At 39.6% G+C, this 20,627-nt stretch overlaps 1 protein-coding gene across 6 annotated transcripts in view; it reads left to right on the forward strand.

Moving 5' to 3' along the window:
* LOC139939447 (uncharacterized) overlaps nucleotides 1-20,627 on the forward strand; it is a 34,110-nt gene that overhangs the window by 8,179 nt on the left and 5,304 nt on the right. For all 6 annotated transcript variants that reach the window (XM_071935372.1, XM_071935376.1, XM_071935375.1 and 3 more), the window contains 17 exons: nucleotides 1,049-1,067; nucleotides 2,957-6,645; nucleotides 7,517-7,645; nucleotides 8,495-8,546; nucleotides 9,047-9,123; nucleotides 10,047-10,170; nucleotides 11,041-11,118; nucleotides 11,505-11,602; nucleotides 12,049-12,205; nucleotides 12,349-12,489; nucleotides 13,125-13,238; nucleotides 13,737-14,639; nucleotides 15,131-16,159; nucleotides 16,656-16,925; nucleotides 17,889-18,005; nucleotides 18,444-18,595; nucleotides 19,444-19,624. In XM_071935372.1, coding sequence (XP_071791473.1) covers nucleotides 1,049-1,067; nucleotides 2,957-6,645; nucleotides 7,517-7,645; nucleotides 8,495-8,546; nucleotides 9,047-9,123; nucleotides 10,047-10,170; nucleotides 11,041-11,118; nucleotides 11,505-11,602; nucleotides 12,049-12,205; nucleotides 12,349-12,489; nucleotides 13,125-13,238; nucleotides 13,737-14,639; nucleotides 15,131-16,159; nucleotides 16,656-16,925; nucleotides 17,889-18,005; nucleotides 18,444-18,595; nucleotides 19,444-19,624 — 7,330 coding nt within the window. The remainder of the gene's footprint in view (nucleotides 1-1,048; nucleotides 1,068-2,956; nucleotides 6,646-7,516; nucleotides 7,646-8,494; nucleotides 8,547-9,046; nucleotides 9,124-10,046; nucleotides 10,171-11,040; nucleotides 11,119-11,504; nucleotides 11,603-12,048; nucleotides 12,206-12,348; nucleotides 12,490-13,124; nucleotides 13,239-13,736; nucleotides 14,640-15,130; nucleotides 16,160-16,655; nucleotides 16,926-17,888; nucleotides 18,006-18,443; nucleotides 18,596-19,443; nucleotides 19,625-20,627) is intronic.

Consider the following 20,627-nt stretch of genomic DNA (forward strand, 5'->3'; position numbering starts at 1 on the left):
TAGGCTCCAATTTACTTGGGGTTCTGTTGTTCAGAACTGTGGGCAATGATGTATTATATATTAAACTGACAAGTTACATTAATTTACACTTTCTGTTGCAGTTCTATTTAATATTGAGTTTCTAAACATGCACTTTTTTCCCCCCAAAAATGTGTATTATTTATTCAACAAATTCCAGCAGTAGTAGGGCTATTTGAAAGTGCAATAGCATTCGATCTGTAAGTTCTATGATTGAAAATGAGGCCAACTAAAATTTTCAGCTGGCGAAAAAATACCCTTCTTGACATGCTACACAAAAAAGGAGTTGCCATGCATGCATAGTAGTGTGGGAGACTTCACACAGGATGCCTTTCAATAAACAAAAGTATCCTTCTCATGATGATTTTACGCACCTCCTTGGTCTAAACTTAAGCTAACAGAAGATTTCGTCCTACATGTAGGTCAGGGCCTCTGACGAATGCAATGTTGGACAAAATTTTACATTGAGCACTTACAAACATTGTTGTCTTTTCACACAGTTACATTTTGTAAATCTTAACAAACTTGCTACAATCATGAAATTTTAGCAAGGGACCTTAGCTAAAACGATCTGAAGAAAATTCATCAAACTCATTCTTTCACAAAGATATTAAAAAATGAGACAGCCTATTATTACTCAATTGAAAAACTAGAAAACACCAGGCTTGGATGAAACAGTTTGGGGTTTTAGGTAATGGTAGAAGAGAGGTAGCTTTTCAAAATGAATAACACTTATCAGAAGACTTGTTTAAGAAGCAATTTTCTTGATTGTGTCTGATGCAGTTTGCATCAGGCTTAAATACTAAAATTATTTACATGAATAGTAGATGTCTCCTATGACAGACTTGGTATACTGTCCGAAACATTGAGTCCTGCGTTTCTTCTCAGAACCACAACCACCATCACACAAACAAGATTTGTCTACATGGTGTCACCGCAAAATGTTTCTCATTGAAGTTTTTTAATGTGATTGTTCTTGTCGTTTTCTCTTTTTTTTTTTATGAATTGCTGCTGATGTTCTGAACTGCAGGGAACTTGATAGCTTTCAGGTGAGTTGTAGTATTCAAATAAGCCATTTGCATAAACCCCAATAAATTTGTTTTCAGCATTACCTTTAAGGTATTGGCACAAGCCAATTTACTTTTTCTTTGCAATTTTAAACAAAATCTGTTTTTATGAAAAATCTGTATTTTACACTCAATTCAGCCTTTGGCTGCGAAATTTGATTTTTTTTAAATAAACCAATAATAAAAATTATAAATAAAAATAGAATAAATTTTTAAACACAAAGTTACTTCAACAATTATAATCTTTTTAAAGAATCCTGCTGCAGTACTCACAATTTTGTTTAAGGCTACTTGTATTAAGCTTGAGCATTTTTTAAAAATATGGCCAGGGTGTGCCATTGCCAAAGTACCACGTTATTCGGTATAACTGGACATTTTTGAGATTGGGCTAAAAAGTTACAAACAAACCCAACGCAATCTCACTTGGGTTATTATGACTAAGTTGAGGCCCTACAATCATGGGTCAGGGTTCTGCAAAGGATGTCTTTATCGGTGGAAAAATGTTTCTTCAAAAACCATTTTGAGATGGATCAGTTACATTCAAAGCACATTGGACATACTTATGAATACTGGCGCTGAATAAATTATTTTGATTGATTGATTTATTGATTGATGGTAGATCATAGAAATAGACTAAAATCAAAGAAGTGCTCAAAATTATTGGATACAATTTTTACTGGTAAATACCAAATTTTGCATTTTATTAACCTTTGAAGGGTAATTGCAAGGGTAATTTAACAATTATTAAAATGTGTGGTGATCGGAAAGAGAGGAAATTCTTCCAGTGGTGGTTGGGTGATCCTGACTGGCAGGCAGGTTTTCCCGGCACAGACCACTGTGGGCAGAAGTGTGATGGTTATTTAAAGGCAGTGGACACTATTGGTAATTACTCAAAATATTTATTAGCATAAAACCTTTCTTGGTAATAAGTAATGGGAGAGGTTGATAGTATAAGACATTGTAAGAAAAGGCTCCCTCTGAAGTAATGTAGTTTTCGAGAAAGAAGAAATTTTTCACGAATTTGATTTCGAGACCTCAGATTTAGAATTTGAGGTCTCGGAATCAAGCATCTGAAAGCACACAACTTTGTGTGACAAGGGTGTTTCTCTTTCATTATTATCTCGCAACTTCGACAACCGATTGAGCTCGAATTTTCACAGGTTTGTTATTTTATCTATATGTTGAGATACATCAAGTGAGAAGACTGGTCTTTGACAATTACCAATAGTGTCCAGTGTCTTTAACAACAGAGTCTAGTGCTGAACATGTCTTTATGTTTGTTTATAATAAATGAGTGCAATCCAAAACTGGTAAACATTTGATGACAATTTGAGAATTTCTCAAATCAGTCAAAACAGTTATTCCAATAGCAGAGAAAGATCCATGTTTTACAAAACTAAAAAAAAAGGTGCTAGGCACACCTTAGACTGGGCCTCTGTCTTTATAAAGACAGGTCCCTGTCGCTAGATCCAGCGATTCTATTGGATACAATGATATGACAAGCGTGCAGTGACATAGATGCCCAAACAGTCACTGCTGTCACGTCCATAGTAGAATTTGACTGCATATCTCTATGTGAAATGATTGAGGTCAAAGGTGAATCTACACATCGTTTTTGGAGCCAGGTCTCTGGCGTTATTCACGAGCCTCAAAGTGTGGCGTCAGATGTTCTGGCTAGGCACACCTTGTCGTCGAAAAATGCACACCTGTTTCTCCAGCATGAGGGACTGACAAAAGGAACACAAAAATTTAATAAAGTTTTGAACAAGAAAAGTTTAAAATGCACCCTTAATAAATTTACATATTTTACACATTAAAAGTAAACCCTAAATTTACAAATATAGGTTTTTTGTCATGTTTTGTTAATTTAGGAGCATCAAGAACAGTTGATAGTCTCTCCTTCCGATGGGATTGAAACTGCTTCCAATCCAACAATGACTGAAAAGAAACAGAAGAAGATTGAAATGGCATCCATAAACCCAGTAAGGACACGATATCGAACCAGATCCCAAAGAACCCTTGAAAGTGAAACCTCTGCAGAAGAGAACCCGGGAACACAACCAAAAGAAAGTCCGATCGAGAAATCGCCCTCAAACTTAGTTACCAAGGAAGACCCGTCTTTGGAGAGAGAGATGAAAGAATTTGAAAAACTGACTCATTTGGATGAAGTTTCTGCAAAAACGACAGTTTCTGAATCTTGTGTTCAGGAAGAACAGTCTGTGGGTAAAGTTGAGGCAGTTCCTGATTCAGTGTGTAAAGTTGAGGCAGTTCCCGAATCAGTGTGTAAAGTTGAGGCAGTTCCCGATTCAGTGTGTAAAGTTGAGGCAGTTCCCGATTCAGTGTGTAAAGTTGAGGCAGTTCCCAAGTCCGTTTCAAAAGAGTTAACTTCGTGTGAGTTCCATTCCAGTAAGGTTTTGATGTCAGACTTGGTTCAGGAAGATGACTCCTTGGATTTTTACTTGAACTCTAATGAATCTAATTCTAATTTTGAGCAAATCGGTCAGTCGTCATTGCCAAATGATTTCTCAATAAGGAGGTCGGACAGAACTAAAAGAAAACATTCAATGCAAGATTCCAACATGTCCAATGGACCAGACTCGGAGGTGCAGGGTAGCCTTCCTTCTACAGGCTCGTTACAGAACAATGTAACATCAGCGAGTTTGCCATGTAAAGCTCCCGACAACCTTATGTTGCCAAGATCGCTGTCCCTTAACGTTGCACATGTAGATAACAAACCAATGAAGTCTCTTGCATCGAGACGTTTTGGCAAAGACAAAGAGTCCTCAATATCCAAAGATACCTCAACAGACATTTTTGGTGGTAAGACGGAAGAGACCAACGGAGTTATAGAAAATCATCCTCCAGTTGAAAACACTCAAGCTTTGGCGGACGGTGACACAAGGCTTTCTAAAGAAACACCAGACACGGCTGTCTCAAAGAAGAAACCTGTGGTTGAATGGATGATGGGGTTTGTCAGAAAAGATGCAAGGCATGACTCATCGTCAATGAGTGATTTATGGGGCTTTGATATTGACACTGATCTCGTTTCATTCCTTCCAGAGACAATTCCAGAAAATATAGTTTTGCAAAACTCTTTGGTTATGAATAGCGCAGAGCAGGCTTCTGATCAGAGTCCAGCACCTTCTCAGACAAGTTTGGTGCCAGTAAGAATACCTCAACTTTCAAATGAGCCTGAGGAGGTTCAAATGACGACAGACTCTGAAAACGAGAAACCATTCAGTAAACATTCAGATCAACAATCAAAGGCAGAATCTGATTCAGCTCCCCAAACAACTGCTTCAATCAAGGAGCTGTTCACCCAAGAGGGGATATTACAAAGAAGTGACTGTACCTCAGAACTTTTAACGGTTGATAACAACATGCAGATAGATTCTTGTGGTGATAACCCACTACCCATCAGTACTGAACCATCAAGCTTTGAGGCACAGCAACCCTCTGATGAACCTTCAAGTCAGGCTCTCAATCAAGCCATCAATGCCAAGGAGCATCAAGAACTTTCAATTGATTCCCCTCAAGATTCGCTTGGGTGTGATGTGAACTCTCTAGATATTGCCGATAAAAAGGACGACGTCGGTGAAAAGAATCTTGTAATGATCCAAGAAGTGAGTAATGTTGAAGCTTTGTCAGAAGATTCTACTTCATTAGATAAAGAATGCGACATGTTGACGGAAAGTTCTACTGTACGAGAAGATGTTCCAGAGCCAGCCAAAGACATGGTATTCAAGCCCATACAGAACACACAGGAAGTGACCTCGCCTGCTGATGCTTCTCCAGATTTGGAAAACCAGAGTGCGTCGCTTAAATCTGAAGCTCCGCGACAAAGAAAGAGGTCGTGGCGTGGCAGCAAAGGAAAAGGTGTACCAGATGATATGAATGCAGAGGCCATGCCAACTCGGAGAAGCACTCGTCTTCGCTCTATTGGAGGAAAGAGACAGACTGTTTCTCCTAATGAGTTTGCAGAAGTCTTACCAAGGAAAAGGCGTTCGTCCTCCCGTAACTCAACTGAATCTCCATCCAACATCACCATGGACACAGATGTCATCAAAAGAAGCAACCAACTTGAAGCAGGACATCAAGTGACAGAGGAGAGTCCACCAGTCTTGAACCATGAAAATTGGACAGTCGTTAAAGCTGCACATTCTCCAGTTCCAAGTCAAAAAGACGAAATGCTTGCTGGTGTAGGATTAGTGGCTACATGTACTCCCGAAGTGGATGATAAATTTGTTGACCCACAAATAAAACCAACAAGCGAGGTTGACACAACAGAGACTATAACTGCTGAGGTTGTAGCCACTGAGGTTCTGACATCTGAGGTTTTGACCTCTGAGGTAATATCCACTGAGGTTGTAACCTCCGATGTTATTACCACTGAGGGGAAATTAAGTCAAGAGATCATGTACAGTCGGAGCACTTGCCCTGATGAAGATCTTGCTGTTCTTAACCATGCTGACTCTCACCAAACAACAAATAATGTTGAAGTTTCCATCCCTGACGTTGGCTTCCAAGATGTTTCATCTTCCTTGGTAGTAACTTCTGGACCCGTCTGCCCGATGACTACCATGCCACTGACAGTTTCAACACCAATGATTGTCGACTCTGAGGTCACTGCAAGTGTTTCTACAGTTACGTCCTCTCTAGCGTTCACTCCTACACCATGTAGCACAGACGCAGTTCAAGATACAGAGATGACCCTGGCCATTACAGATTCATTGGTTAACTGCAAACTGGTTTCTGAGTCTCAGAGAATTGAAACAATGAATGAGCTAAATTCAGGACTGCAAGGCGAGAAACCCAACAGCCCAGTGCCAATGGAACTCGGTAATCATATGAACATGAACGTAGATGACAATTCCCAGGCTGAAGAAATCGATGTTAACACGTCGGAGGATGTGATCAACAAAGACACTGCAGAGTGTGTGTCAAACGACATTCAAAAAGATGCTCCAAGTGTTGACATGATTGCTGATGGAAAAGAAGCACACTCTGAATTTATCCAAAATGATGTTGATTTTAAATCCAAGGTTGGCTTCCCAGAAGAAAGAAATGTCGACAGTCTACCTCTTGGCGGTGCAGAGCAATTCCCTCATCAGATTCCCCCTCCGGAGAATTTGGTAGGTTGTAAAAGTGAACTTGAAGATCCGGCCATCAAGAATGAGTCCGAAATGAAATACACCGGTAGCAGGTCTCGGCTTTTTAAAAATTCAGCTCCTAGCCAGTATCAACAAGAAGGAAAGAATGAGACAGAAAGTGCAGTTGAAGATTCGTCCATCAAGAATGAGACTGAATTAAAATATAGTAAGTCTCAGCTTTTTAGAAGTTCAGCACCTAGCCAAACTTCTCAACAACAAGGAAAGAATGATGTAACTTGCATCAAAATTGAAAAAGAAATCGTCGGCATGCCAGAGGAAGGAGAGGTGAGCGACAGCCAGTCAGAAGGATCTAAAGTACATGAAAATGACAGCCAGTCCTGGGGCATTGTGACAGGGGAAAGAGTTCCTGCCTATGAAGACATTCCAGAAAACTACTACTTATCAGAGAGGTGAGTGTGATAATATGCTTTTATTTGTATGTAAATATATCCATATTTGACTTTCAAATTGAAACAAAATATTTTTAATCAAATTATGTTTTTTATATTTTTTTACATTTCTTTACTTGCATGAGACTTTGAACCATTTTGATGTTTGTAAACCTTTAGTTGTAGGATATGTAGTCAAAGCCCTTGAAAAACCCACGGCACCAACAGCAAAAGCTATCCGCACTAATGACATTACTGTCGCTCAAAACACTCGGCTGTCAGACAAACATTCCACTACTTTAGCGGTCACGCCAGCGTCAACGGGCCAAACTGCACTTGAAGTAGTAGTGTTATGCGAGTAAACATACAATGTGGACACTTGCGCACGTGTATGTTAGTGAAATTGCGTATGTTTGTCTGACATCCGGGTTCTAAGCTTCCATTTTTAGCGTTAGTGTGGAGTGCTCTTGCCAAGTTGTCCTGTGCTTTTGGTGTGTTGCCCTTTGCAAGGTTTATAAGCCCCTTTCTGAGAGGAAATTTACAATGCCCCTTCAAGATTGAAGTTCAAGGCCTGTGAACTAGTTTGTGAATCTGCAACAACAAAAAAAAGTTAATTATTTTTTATGCAAGTCGCCAGACACACAAGGCCTGAAGGCCACTTCAAGGTGTGAGCTACAATTAGAGCTAGGAGTAGGTGGCCGTTGCCACCTACTCCTAGGGCTGAAGCAAGGTTACCCCTTTTACAGTCCATACGGGTCTTGGGTATCATCAGTCCGAAGCCTGGCCGGTAGAGCAGAAAGCACCTTCCCAATTGCATTTGTAGGGCGATTCTTAGTTCTATTGAGAATTGTATCACATACTTGAATCATGTCTCAATTAATTAATGCTACAGGAAGAAGTCTAAAGCTGGGAAGGAAGCACGTAGAATGGTGTGTGACTGCACAACATCTAAGAGTGAGAGAAGTCGAGGGTTTCCTGCATGCGGAGAAGACTGCTTGAACCGATTACTCATGATTGAATGGTTAGTGGATCTAGTATTTACTTAAGCTTGGGCGATATCACGATATTATCGAATATCGCGATACTAACTTGGAAGCGATTTCGATATCGGATCGATTTGGTTTTAATCGAAATATCGATATATCGCGATATATCGCGATATCGATTTAATATCGCAATATCGGCATGTATTTTCTAGCTGAGACATCTTGCACCCCATAGGTTTGGAGTAAAACCAGGAGAATAGGTCATTATAACACCTCTCTTATGCTATGACTGTCTCTTCTACAACTTTCACTGGGAGTTTGAAGACTGATGATGTCAAATTTAATTAATCGCGATTATATCGAATATCGCGATAGATTGTCGGCGATATATCGTGAATAAAATAAATCGATATCGCCCAAGCTTATATTTACTTTGAAGGGAGGGTATACCTTTGGTTCAAAAAAACTTTCATTGGGTGAACCACCCATGTGGAAACCTGAGGGCCAATTTTTAATTTAACAAAAATAAATTAATTTGTTAAGGCTAATCACTCGTTCAATAATGGGTTAACTATTAAAAAAAGGGAATTAAATAATCATCGTGCACTATTATCAACTCTCATAACTTCATGGCCTTTGCAACTTCTCCATTTTGATTTTTTTTGCCTTGGTACCGTATCTTCTGGTCTCGGTGCCCTTAAAAAAATTGGGCTTGCTTCAAGGCCCCGTCCCCTCTTATTTCTAGTAATACCACCTTTAAATGCGAAAGTGAGGAGGCAGACTCGCTCAAGTTTCATGTTTGACTATTAAGTATGCTTGTTTTCATCGGTCAGACTTGTCTAAGTTTTGCATTTGACTTAAGTATTCTTGTTCTCGATTTGCAGCACATCTCGATGTCCCTGTGGTGACTATTGCACAAATAGGAGGTTCTCCAAGGTATGTGAATCTGAACTATTACAGAGTCCATCATAGGGCTATAGATCATAGTCCAATTTCGTAAAGCCTGCAAGCAGAAAATTCTGCTTGCATATTTCTTTGCAAAGCAAAAATATAGTGTGGCACCAGCCACAACAATGTACAATTAATGTAATTTTGGCTGGTAATCTGTTTTTGCTAAGCAATACTATTCTGTGCTTAGCAAGTTTTTGTGCTTACATGCTTTTTGAAATTGGGCCCTGAAGACTAACGTTTCATTCACATTTTCAATTATTAAATATTTTCTTGGTGTGACGTGGACGGGTCACCATGTCGGTTTGGTTGTAGGTTTTCCTCCCACATCTACACTGAAACCAACATCCTTGTCTTCTTTCCATCTGGGTTCTTGATAGCACAGGGATTTAGGTTGTTCGCTGTTTTGAGAGGCCTCGGTTGCACAACCAGAATAATTGAAATAAAAGCTGCCATTTATGTGAAATCATGTTTGCTTGATTCTACAGAGAAAGTACGCCGATGTGGGTGTTTTTTACGCTGAGAATAAGGGACATGGCCTCAAGAGTAAATCCAATTTAAGGGGGTAAGTACAGATTTGGTTTTAATACTAGAGGACAGTATTGCCTTTAATGTGGAAATGAAGATATTTGTTGCGTAAAATACAAGCATTTTATTAGTGTATCTGTACAACGTTTGTCAGTTGAAATTCCAGATGTTCTGGACTGTCTTCAGCTAATGATCAAAATAATCCTAATGTGTTCTAGACTGCTTGGGATTATTCTGTTTCTTTCTATTTTAATTTTAAAAATTAAATCTGCTGAGTTAGTTTGCTCTGAATCATTTTTGGTTTTCTATCGGTGCTGAGAAACACATTATAAATAAACAGATGTACACATTTAATGTGGTCATTAATTTAATTGTGTAGCACATTCATTTATTCAGCTGTCTGTTATGTGTTAACTTTGATAATAAACATCAAATTTACACACCCCAGAATTCCTTTTGCCAAAAATGAAAAATAAATGTGCATTGAAGTGAAAAAAAAAAGCATCTAAGCAAGTTGAATATTTTAGGATCTTCAATCCAAAGTTAAAGGAACGTTACAGAATTGGTAAAAAACCAAAACAGTGAAGATCACAGATTTACATAAAAATTACACGGTCTAATGATGATGATAGTAGAAAACATCCTTTGAAATATTTGTGTCTGAAATGTCATATTGATGAGAAATAAATAATATAACTTCGCGTTTGGAGTTAATCGCTCAATGAGCGTTTTATTAATTTTTATTTTGGCATCAATGCAATGCAAAATTTGTAATCGGTTTGTCACTATTCTCTCGTGACCCAGATGGCCAATCGATCTCAAACTTCTACAGGTTTGTCAGTTTATGTATTTGGTGGATTACATAAAGTGCTTACACTGCCAGCAACTGTTTTGTTAGCAAAAACCAATTCTGTAATGTTCCTTTAATTTTTGAATGTTAATCTTATTTTTTTGAAACAGGCATGAGTTTGTAATGGAATACTGTGGAGAGGTGCTCAACTATACCGAGTTCAAGTCTCGTGTGAAACTTTACAACAAGGATAAAAACCTGCATTTCTATTTCATGGCTCTCAGGGCAGATGAGGTAAGAAAGCACATTTTACTTTATTTTAAAGGCAGTGGACACGTTTGGTAATTACTCAATATAATTATCATCATAAAACCTTTCTTGATTACGAGTAATGGGGAGAGGTTGATGGTATAAAACATTGTGAGAAACGGCTCCCTCTGAAGTGTCATAGTTTTCGAGAAAGAAGTCATTTTCAACGTATTTGATTTCGGAGACCTCAGATTTAGAACTTGAGGTCTCGAAATCAACCATCTAAACGCATACAACTTCGTGTGACTAGGGTGTTTTCTTCTTTCACTATTATTTTGCAACTTTGATGACCGATTGAGCTACAATTTTCACAGGTTAGTTATTTTATGCATATGTTGAGATACACCAAGTGAGAAGGCTAGTCTTTGACAATTACCGATAGTGTCCACTGCCTTTAAAGATCGTTATTTGGTTTGTCGATTTATCAATCATTAAAATAATTATGCATTGTATGTCGACTACCCTGGCGGTATTTCTGCAAAAGAATTTTTTATTTTTTATTAGAATTGAATATTTTTTTTTTAAATCTGTAAATGTAATACATTTGGGAGAAAACAGTTGAACTGATTTTTACAACTAATGTCATGTGGAAGCTTTTTCATTGTGAAACATTCTACAAGTTATTGTGATATTTTGTTGTCGCTGTTTCAATGAATTATGACGTGTGGTGATAAATATACAGAAATGAATGGCCTCTAAATGGTTAAAATTGGACGCAAGACAAATACTAATATTATGGGTAAAAAAAAAAAAAAATATGGTAAAAATATCTTTACTTAAAAACTAGTTGTTTAATTTCCCATTAACATTGTCCAACAAATCTAAGTCATGTTTTGTCCTTGCTTTATAACATAGATAATTGATGCTACAAAGAAAGGCAACAAGTCAAGGTTCATCAACCACAGCTGTGATCCAAACTGCGAAACCCAGAAGGTATCATTTCATTTGACATTCATATTTTTAAATGCTACTGCTGATTTTCAGCATACAGCTCAGAGACTATTTTGTCTCGCCAAAAGAAAGGGATGTTGCGCAAGTTATCTTAGTATAAATGATGCATTTTATAATTGTGTAAAGCTTGGTTCATACTTCATGCAAATGCGGTACAAATTGTGAAGTCACAAAATCGCAACAAGTAATTTTGCGTCTGTTGACTGTGAACAATGTGGCGAAAACAGCCCTGTGGCGTAAAAGTTTGTATCGGAATAGTATTCGCAGGAAGTTTCGAACCGGCTTTAGTCAGATTAAAATTTTTGTTTTAAAGGTGTAGTATTTCCATATTGACAGAAATTTATCTCACTTTTTTTCTTTTCTTGTAGTGGACGGTCAATGGTCAGATTCGGGTTGGGTTCTTCACCAAGAAATATATCCCTGCAGGAACAGAGTTGACATTTGACTACCAGTTTGAACAATACGGGTAAGGATAGTGTAAATAGGGAGCGGATAGAGTTAAAAATGGACCTCTTACAGAGACTGCCAGTGCTGGGGTCAAGTAAGCAAAGTGATCATGAGTGTACATGCCACGCACAAACCTCGACCAATGATAGGTATATGACTTCGGTATATGACTTCGGTGAGGATTCTGTTAGGACTTATTACATCATATGCGAGGGGTCTATTGCCAGAGGGTTCAAGCTTCTGTTTTTTTTTTTTTTTTTTTTTAATATTGGGTATTTTTACAGGATTTCTAGCACCGTAAGGCCCAAGACTTGTTAAGCCAAATAGTTGCACAGGTATTATGTGAACATGGATGTTTACACAAATAAGGTGGAGACTTGGCCAATTACATTTTTCGTAGGAAAGAACTGCATATTGTAAAAAATTTTGTTAAACAACAATTTTTTTGTGTCTAATGACTATTAGTGAGGAAGCTCAGAAGTGTTTATGTGGTGCAGCTAACTGTCGAGGTTTCATCGGCAAGCAGAAGAGGCAGTCTAAATCAGTAATCGGCAAAGATTTTGCGACCAAGAGGAAAGAACCGGTAGAACGGAGACGTAAAGAAAGCTTTGAAGATGCCTCTGTAAGTTATTATTATTATTATTAAACCATATATTCTTTAACCTTGATGCAAATTCAACATCTATCTGCTATTTTCTTGCTGATCAAGTATTCTGTTAGCTGTGCAACTCTTCACCTGTTGTAAAATGTCATTTGTTTTCCTAGTTGGATGAAGAGATTGAGCAGTTAATCATTGAGCTTGATGGCAGAGGCTTGAAGACGAATGACCAGACACTGAACCTCGCTCGGCACATGGTACTGGCAGAAACAACCCCACTCAGACTACAACTGCTCAAAATATTAGAGGTAATTTGCTAACCCTCACGCAAAATATGATTGGAGCTTGTTTTTTATAATTTATTGCCAATTGATTTTCTAAGAATACCTTGCTTGCCGCTGTTGCATGGAGAGCAGGCCAATCACGTTGTCACAGAGTGCAATTTGGTTATATGTACACAGAAGTAGTAAGGACACAGAAAAAGCAAGGGATAAACAATGAAGGAGACAAAGTGGAAGGGTAGAGGGAATGGGGCTGATTTTACCACAACAAGGCCCCCTTTCTTAAAGCCTGTAAGCACAAAAACTTGCTGAGCACAGAAAAATGTTGCTCAACAGAAACAGCTCTATCAGCAATATTACATAGTGCAAATATTTATAAACCACACGGTCACGCATTTCGCCAAATGTTTCTTGAATTTCCTCTGAAAAGGTAAATGTTGAAAAGTGTGCACAAAACCATTGTGAGCTGTTGGCAAAAGGGTTATACAAACAAAAGTGTTACAATAGGAGGTCCCCGGTTGGAGGTGTTTCCCTGCATGTGCGAGATTGTAGTGACATTCAATCCAAGGATTTCCAACAAAAGGAAGAAATAGACAACACAAAATGGTAATGTTTGATGTCAATGGTTACTGATGCCATTTGAATGTTGTTGTTTATTGCAGGACACTGTAGATGAAACCTGTCTTAAGGATTTCCTGACGCATCATGGGCTGAAGTTACTGTGGAGCTGGATGGTAGACATCAGTGACAAACCAGAACTAGAACTGAAAATGGAGGTATGTTGTCCACATCTTTAGAAGTTTCAATACGGTTGACTCTGGTTATTGCGAGGTCCTGATTTAAAAAAAAAAAAAAATTCAGAACGGTACACTTGACTGAAATTGAAGCTAGATTTTTTAGAATATTTTTTAAGATTCTTAACACCCTTGTAAAGTTACCCACTCCAGAAAACAATGGAGTGGGTAAAACTTGATTATTTTTTATTAATTTTCAGATTCTTAACACCCTTGTGAGTTTACCCATTCCGCACAAGAATGGTCAACTCGACTGAAAAATGAAATTTTATTTTTGTGTGTGTTAATTTTCCGATTCTGAACATCCTTGTGAGATAGCCTATTCCACACAAGAATGGTCAACTCGATTGTAAAATGAAACTTGACTATTTTTGGTTAATTTTATAGATTCTGAACACCCTTGTGAGGTTACCCATTCCGCACAGGAATGGTCAACTCGACTGTAAAATGAAACTTTATTATTTTTTGGTTAATTTTCAGATTCTGAACACCCTTGTGAGATTACCTATTCCACACAAGAACGCCTTGGAAGACAGCAAGATCTTCGCCATGGTGGAGCGATGGTCTAAGGTGAAGAACATCCCCAAAGTGGAGACGGAAGTCGACGATTCCAGCGCAAGTGAGACGCCCTCCCGTTGTGCAACACCCGTGTCGGTCCCCATGGCAAGTCACAGCACCCCGGGCGATCTGACCAAATTGACGGACAACTCTGAAAGCGACGGAGACTTGGACAGATTAAAGAGTGACAGTGCGAGTACCTCTCCAAAAAGTTTTGACAAGAGCTCCACGATCGATGAGAGGATGGACCAGAAAATCCAAGTAGACAGCAGTACTCCTAACGCTCAGAGCGATAGTACGCAACAACCTGATGCTGAAACAACAGTGAGTGCCGACTCTTTGTGCGCAACACAGTCGGAAATTGTCAGTCAGTCGTGCGAGTCGGATAAGATAAAAGACGAGACAGTACTTATTAAAAATGAAAGTGAATCGCCAATTGAGTCCACGATCGCATCGGACGCACAACCAGAGTCTGTTTTGGCAGTATCGACAGCAAATCCGGAGTCTAAACCGACCTTAGATGACTCTAGCGTCTTAGAAAGTGAAGATGCATTGCAAACAGTCAGTGAACCTGTAAAAGTTGCGGATTCTCCCAATACCTCAAGTGAACTTCCAATAAAGCCAACCAGCCTCGAAGAAGGGGAGCTTATAACAGACACAAGTAAATCCGATTTGAAGATGGACGATTTGGAGAAGACATCAGGTAGTGGCAAGCCAGATTTAGGATCGGACTTGGAGGCTGCTGAGGTGGATGTAAAGAGTGATACAGCATCAGGAATAGCTGTCATGGCTGGAAAGCTACTAGAAACATGGAGCTCCCTCAAGGTAGGCTATTCGGATTTATTTATTTTACCCAAAGTTTTAGAAGCTTTTAACTATGCCTGGGCCCCTATTGCAATTTACTACTCGATTAGTCACGCCTCAAATATTCACGACTAATTTTTATTTTTTCAAGATGCATTCAGACGTATTGTTTGCTGAAGGCGCAATCATAGTAAAAATCAGCTTAAAGCAGGTAGTCGACACATTTAACTGAGTAGTTAAAAAATGGTAGTCGCGACTGGATGTGGCACTCAACCGTCACGACTACCACTCTAGTCACACTAGTCGCTATTTGAGCCCTAGTCTTGCCCCAGCTTCAATCCTATTAACATATGTTTTGAATTTAAAAGTCAAAACTACATGTCTGTTAAAATCAAATAAAGGTTGATAACCAGGGAACAACCAATTGACTGTTTGATTAAGACTGTTTGTTTCTTTCAGCTTAGTATGATACAGCCACTTTTATAAAAGCTGATCTTTTTTAAATTTTGCAGGAAATCTATCGGATACCCAAGAACAGAGATCGTGAACGAGAACGTGATTACTCGGAGAGAGAGCGCGATCGGGATCGGGACCGGGGCTACGATAAAGACCGCCGGTACGGCCGGGATAGAGACCGCGACAAAGACCGAGATAGATACCGAGATAGGGATCGGGATAGAGATCGAGACAGAGACCGCGACAGGGACAGTCGGAGAGAACGGAGTCGTGATTCAGGTCGAGATTCGGGTCGTGATTCGGATCGCTATTACGACAGGGACAGGGATAGGGACAGGGAAAGAAGAAGAAGCTTTGACCGAAGGGATGACAGGAAGAGGCGCAGCAGATCTTTGAGCAAAGAGAAAGAGGACAAACAATCGACTCCAGTCAGTGAGAAAAATGATCCGGACACCCCAAAGGCTACACTACCTAAGCTGAGAAAACCGTGGAAGAAAGAAGCAACATCTGCGGTTGAAGGATCTCCGGCGGGGAAACAAACGAAGAAGGAGAAGTCTGGGCTTTCCAAGAAGGAAAGAAGACAGCTGTTTGAGAAGCAAGTAGAGCAAGCTGACATGGAGGAAGAGATACGCAAGAAACAGGAAGAGGAATTCCTGAGACAGCATCCACACTTCATAGACGAGGAAGGTCACATTCATTTTGTGGACGAAAACGGTTTCCCGATCCCGCCACCGTTTGATGGGGATCCAAATCACCCTTTGATGCACATGTTTCAGCTCGATCGGGGGATGCCCATGGAGCATAATGACATTCCCCCTGAAGGGATGTACCCACATCCCATGGATCCCAACAACCCGGGATATCATGAGATGATGCCGCATCCTCAAGCAATGATGCCTTTGGATGAGAATGGTATGCCGATGCCGTTACACGGGGGTCAACCTATGTATGAAGAGATGCATCCAGACATGGCACAGCAGCAGCAGCACGGCATGGGCTTGCCACCTCCTGATCATCTTCTTCATCACCCACATGTACCTCCTCATATTGAGGGAATGCACGTGATGCAGGAACAAGATCCACAGGTTGGTTCAATTGGTAATCAGTCAATTAAGTTTTGCCTTTCAGTATTTAGAGCGACAGTTAATGGGTTTCAGGACTTTTATTCTCCATTGTTTTGTGTGGTTGGCTGTAAGGTTGTTTTACTTTGTCCATTTTGTCTTTTTATGTAAGGCATTGTGGTTTTTTTTTGTAATTAGTTTCCCTTTTTAATGGGCCTTCTGCCAAGTCTTGGTCACTTTTGTATTTTATCTTTGATCAGGCCTGTTTGCTTTATTTTTTAAAGGGCAAGTGCACCAAGGCATTTTCTCCTTGGGGCACCCGTTGAGGACATATTTAGGGCACCAAGCCAATGACCAGGGGGCATGGAGGCATTTGCCTTCGTTGCCTCCGTTAAGTGTCTGGCCTGTTTGATGTCTTTTCATTTTTTTGTGAGAGTCCCAAATGATCAGCTGCGCTGGATGTTGGTCACCCTTGTAAAATATTGTTTTAAGTAATCTTAAAAAAAATTTGTCCTTGTAGGCCTGGGACATGAATCCAGCTGCCGTGCATCCCGTTCATTCACAGCCAGTACTACCGCCCCAGCCCCAGCCCCAGCCTCAGCCCCAGCCCCAGCCTCAGTTCAGAGTACCAGCACCCCCTGGGCCTCTACCCAATCAGGTGTCTGTAGTCAGTGGTGCTCCACATCCACCAAGGTTTGTTGTACCGCAGCAACCGAAACCACAACCTCAAGTACAGCAACTTCAACCAGCTACTCGACTGCAGTCGCAGTCGCACGTTATTCAGCCACAGGTAGGTTTAAAGTGCCCTGCTTAGTGCGTTATTTATTTGTTAAACATGCATTCTGTGGAGACATCATTTGGGTTTTTTGCTTTGTCGCTGTACTTAACAACAAGCTTGGGCGACTAGTGCGGCTAGTGTCAAAGTCGTCAAAATTTTCAAAAGGATTTTAAGGCCAATGCAAATACACAAACATTGTTGGTTAAATCTCACAGGGGAAATGTACCTATTTTCATGGGATAGTTTTGACCATTTTTGGCCTATTTTTAAATCACTTTTGTAGGCCTTGAACTTCGCTCTTTAAAGGGCACAGTATTTTCCTTCCAGTAAGGTGCACTTTTAAAGGGAAATTGTATGTTTGTATTTGTACTTTATAAAGGTAACAACAGAAAAAGAACAGAAAAAGCACAGGCCACCAGGGCAATAGCTGTGCTTTAACCTTTAACCTGCTTTTGCTTTAACCAAGTTTCCATTTTGTTATCTTTTATCAGTCTTTTAGATGGAAGCTGTGAAGTGCAGGGAACATTTTTGTTTAGCATTTTTGCATAGTGAACAATTTAGACTTTCTTTGTGCACGCTGAGTATCAATATTGAGTAGCAAATGATGATTTTTGAGCAGCAACTGGTACATTTTGTGGCTCTTCTATTCAAGGGAAATGGATCACTGAAGTGGGTGTGTCATTTAGCTTCCCTAGGTCTACCTCGCGGTGCTCACCCGGGTGAGCCCCTGACGAGAGCTAATCGTCTGATCACACTCGCCCTGTCGTGGTGACGGCATGCACCTCGGGTCACCCCCAAGTGACCCACACCACAAGCAGGGCACTGGGGGCTGACCCAGGTGAGCCCCGTCAAAGCTATTCGACTGTACCGGGGCAGACCGGGGTCGACCCAGGGAAGCTAAACGAACGCACCCAGTAGTTTTGGTTAATTAGTTATTTGCTGAATTAATGTTGTAATTGATGATTTCCTTTGCAGCCCCAGCCTGCTGCCCCAACCCAGACGGTGACCTTCGTGACTCCCGATGGAATGCTAGTCACTCAGACCATCATGCCACTTAATACAGAAACTAATGTCCACACCAACATTCAACAGGTATGTTATTGCATAATATGCAACTTGGATGAGCTGAATTCCGCTTGTTTATATTCTCATTTGTGCTATTCGAACTTGAAAAAAAAACACCGCATGAAAACATTGAGTTTTTTGTAATTTCCTCTATTTTGGTGAAGTTACAGTTGCATGCCTGTTACTTTCGTATGATCACATCATACATGTATGTTCTCATGAATTCTGTATTGTTTTCCCTTTTTACTGTAAATTGTTGCAATTTAGCATGTGGTTGCCCATGACAATTGTTTAAATAAACCATTCTATATGTAGATCTAAACTATAATCCTTTCCAAAAAGCCTTGTCTTACCAGGTTATTCTGCACAATCAAAATGTGGAAGAACTAAAACAAAATTCTACCCAAAATATTTGTTTGATTTTGAGGGTCTTTTTCCCCTTTTCCTTTTTCTTTTTGTTTGAAGGCACAACAGATTCAGCAGCACCTTAACCAGGGTATAACAGCTACTCAGGGTATCCCGTCGCCCCCCTCCAAGCCAAAATCACAACTGCCTCCTAATTGGAGAACGGCTAGGGACCAAGAGGGCAAAGTCTACTACTATCATGCTGTCACAAGGTGTGTACAAAGAGTTTAAAGGCAGTGGACACTATTGGTAATTGTCAAAGACTAGCCTTCACAGTTGGTGTATCTCAACATATGCATAAAATAACAAACCTGTGAAAATTTGAGCTCAATTGGTCGTCGAAGTTGCGATATAATAATGAAAGAAAAAACACCCTTGTCACACGAAGTTGTGTGTGTTTAGATGGTTGATTTCGAGACCTCAAGTTCTAAATCTGAGGTCTCAAAATCAAATTCGTGGAAAATTACTTCTTTCTCGAAAACTATGGCACTTCAGAGGGAGCCGTTTCTCACAATGTTTTATACCATCAACCTCTACCCATTACTTGTCATCAAGAAAGGTTTTATGCTAATAATTATTTTGAGTAATTACCAATAGTGTCCACTGCCTTTAAACTAGTCTTATCTTGAGTTAAGACGAGTTACTCTTCCTAGCTTTAGGTCTAGCCTTACGGTTTTAATATCTCTTAGGACTAGTCCTAATTCTAACTCTTTAAATTGTCAGCTAACACACACGTTTGGCCATTTCACAAAATGCCAACAACGTAAAAGGAAAACCGTGCAATTTCGAGGCATGTTTGTGTGGATCATTATATTCTACTTTTAAGTTAACTATCTAACCATATGCATTTTAGGAAAAAAAAAAATGGTGTCAAATTATTTTCAAAGGCCAAATCGACCGATCCAAGGCAACGTGTTCCTTTAATCCGGAACAGTAATCTGCCGGTCGTCGGTTCAAATCCTGCTCTAGTAATTTCTTCTTAGTTCAAATCCCAATTTACCCAGTCAGTTTCCCTTGTGGTTAACTGTTATTAAATACGAATAATGTTTGTTGTGTGCAGGCAAACCCAGTGGGACATGCCTAGTTGGGACGGCAATGCACCTGTGCTCGGTGGTAACGAAGCTGATATGGATCTCGGAACGCCAACCTACGACGAGAAATCCAAGAAACGTACAACTACAGCAGCTGCTGACACATCGAGTGAGCTAGCCAAGAGATGTAAACTGCAGTTCAGGTCAAAGGTTAGTCGGCTTTCTGAAAGCATTTCGAAAATGAATAATTAGAACTCATTCGTTCCTAGTTTTGCATGAATACACCCGCTTTTCCATTGTCACCTACATTGGGTCATTGATTAAAGCCCTATGGGTTTCTAGATGGCACTTTGCTCAATATGTATTATTTTCTTCAAAGCCAATTTTTTTATGACCCGTTGTTTATGTGAGTGAGTGGAAATTAATAGACAAACTAATTTCTGGTGTACAAACATAAATTAATGTTAAGTGTCCACTAACAGGCATGATATTCTTACAATGTGTAATTTCCGTTTTTCTTTTGTCCCTTGCGAAAATCAGAATGATTGTGATTAAATAGCCTGAAATGATGATTAAAGGCTACATTATGTGTACATGTAGATCATCCTTTGTACTCAAAGTACTCCATAAGGCCATGTTTTTACTGAGCAGTATTTTCCTGTACTTAGCAGGTTTTTGTGCTTCAAGACTCTATGAATCTTGGCCATGGTCTTGAGATATGGAACTTGAGGGGATTCTAACATTCCTAACCTTTCTTCTGTACATTGATCAATGTTAGTAAAGTTTGTCACAATAATAGTCAGTTTAATGACTGATCATTTTACTTTCTTAAGATTGCCTTGAGGTTTCACCGGGCTGCACCTACATCTTTTCTACCTAAATCTTTTCTGTCCTAAACCAATTTTGATGTCTCCATTTTGTAACTGTGTAATTTTATCATCTCTTTAAGTTTGTACTCTGTGTATATTTTCCTGTAATTCGACCCTTGTTCGCCATGGGAATTTTTGTTTTTTTTAAGAATGAATCGTTAATGACTAAATGAATGAATGAACAGTTATTGATTGCAATGGGAATAAACACCCCCCCCCCCTTTATAATGAGTGGGATACTGGTCCCAAGAATGTAAAGTTTATGGTGTGTCGGCTGATAACCAGTTTCTGCTTAGCAAGATTTTTTCTGTGCTTAGCAAGTTTTTGTGCTATAACAGAGTTTA

This window comes from Asterias amurensis, chromosome 7, assembly GCF_032118995.1.
Source record: "Asterias amurensis chromosome 7, ASM3211899v1".
Lineage (NCBI taxonomy): Eukaryota > Metazoa > Echinodermata > Asteroidea > Forcipulatida > Asteriidae > Asterias > Asterias amurensis.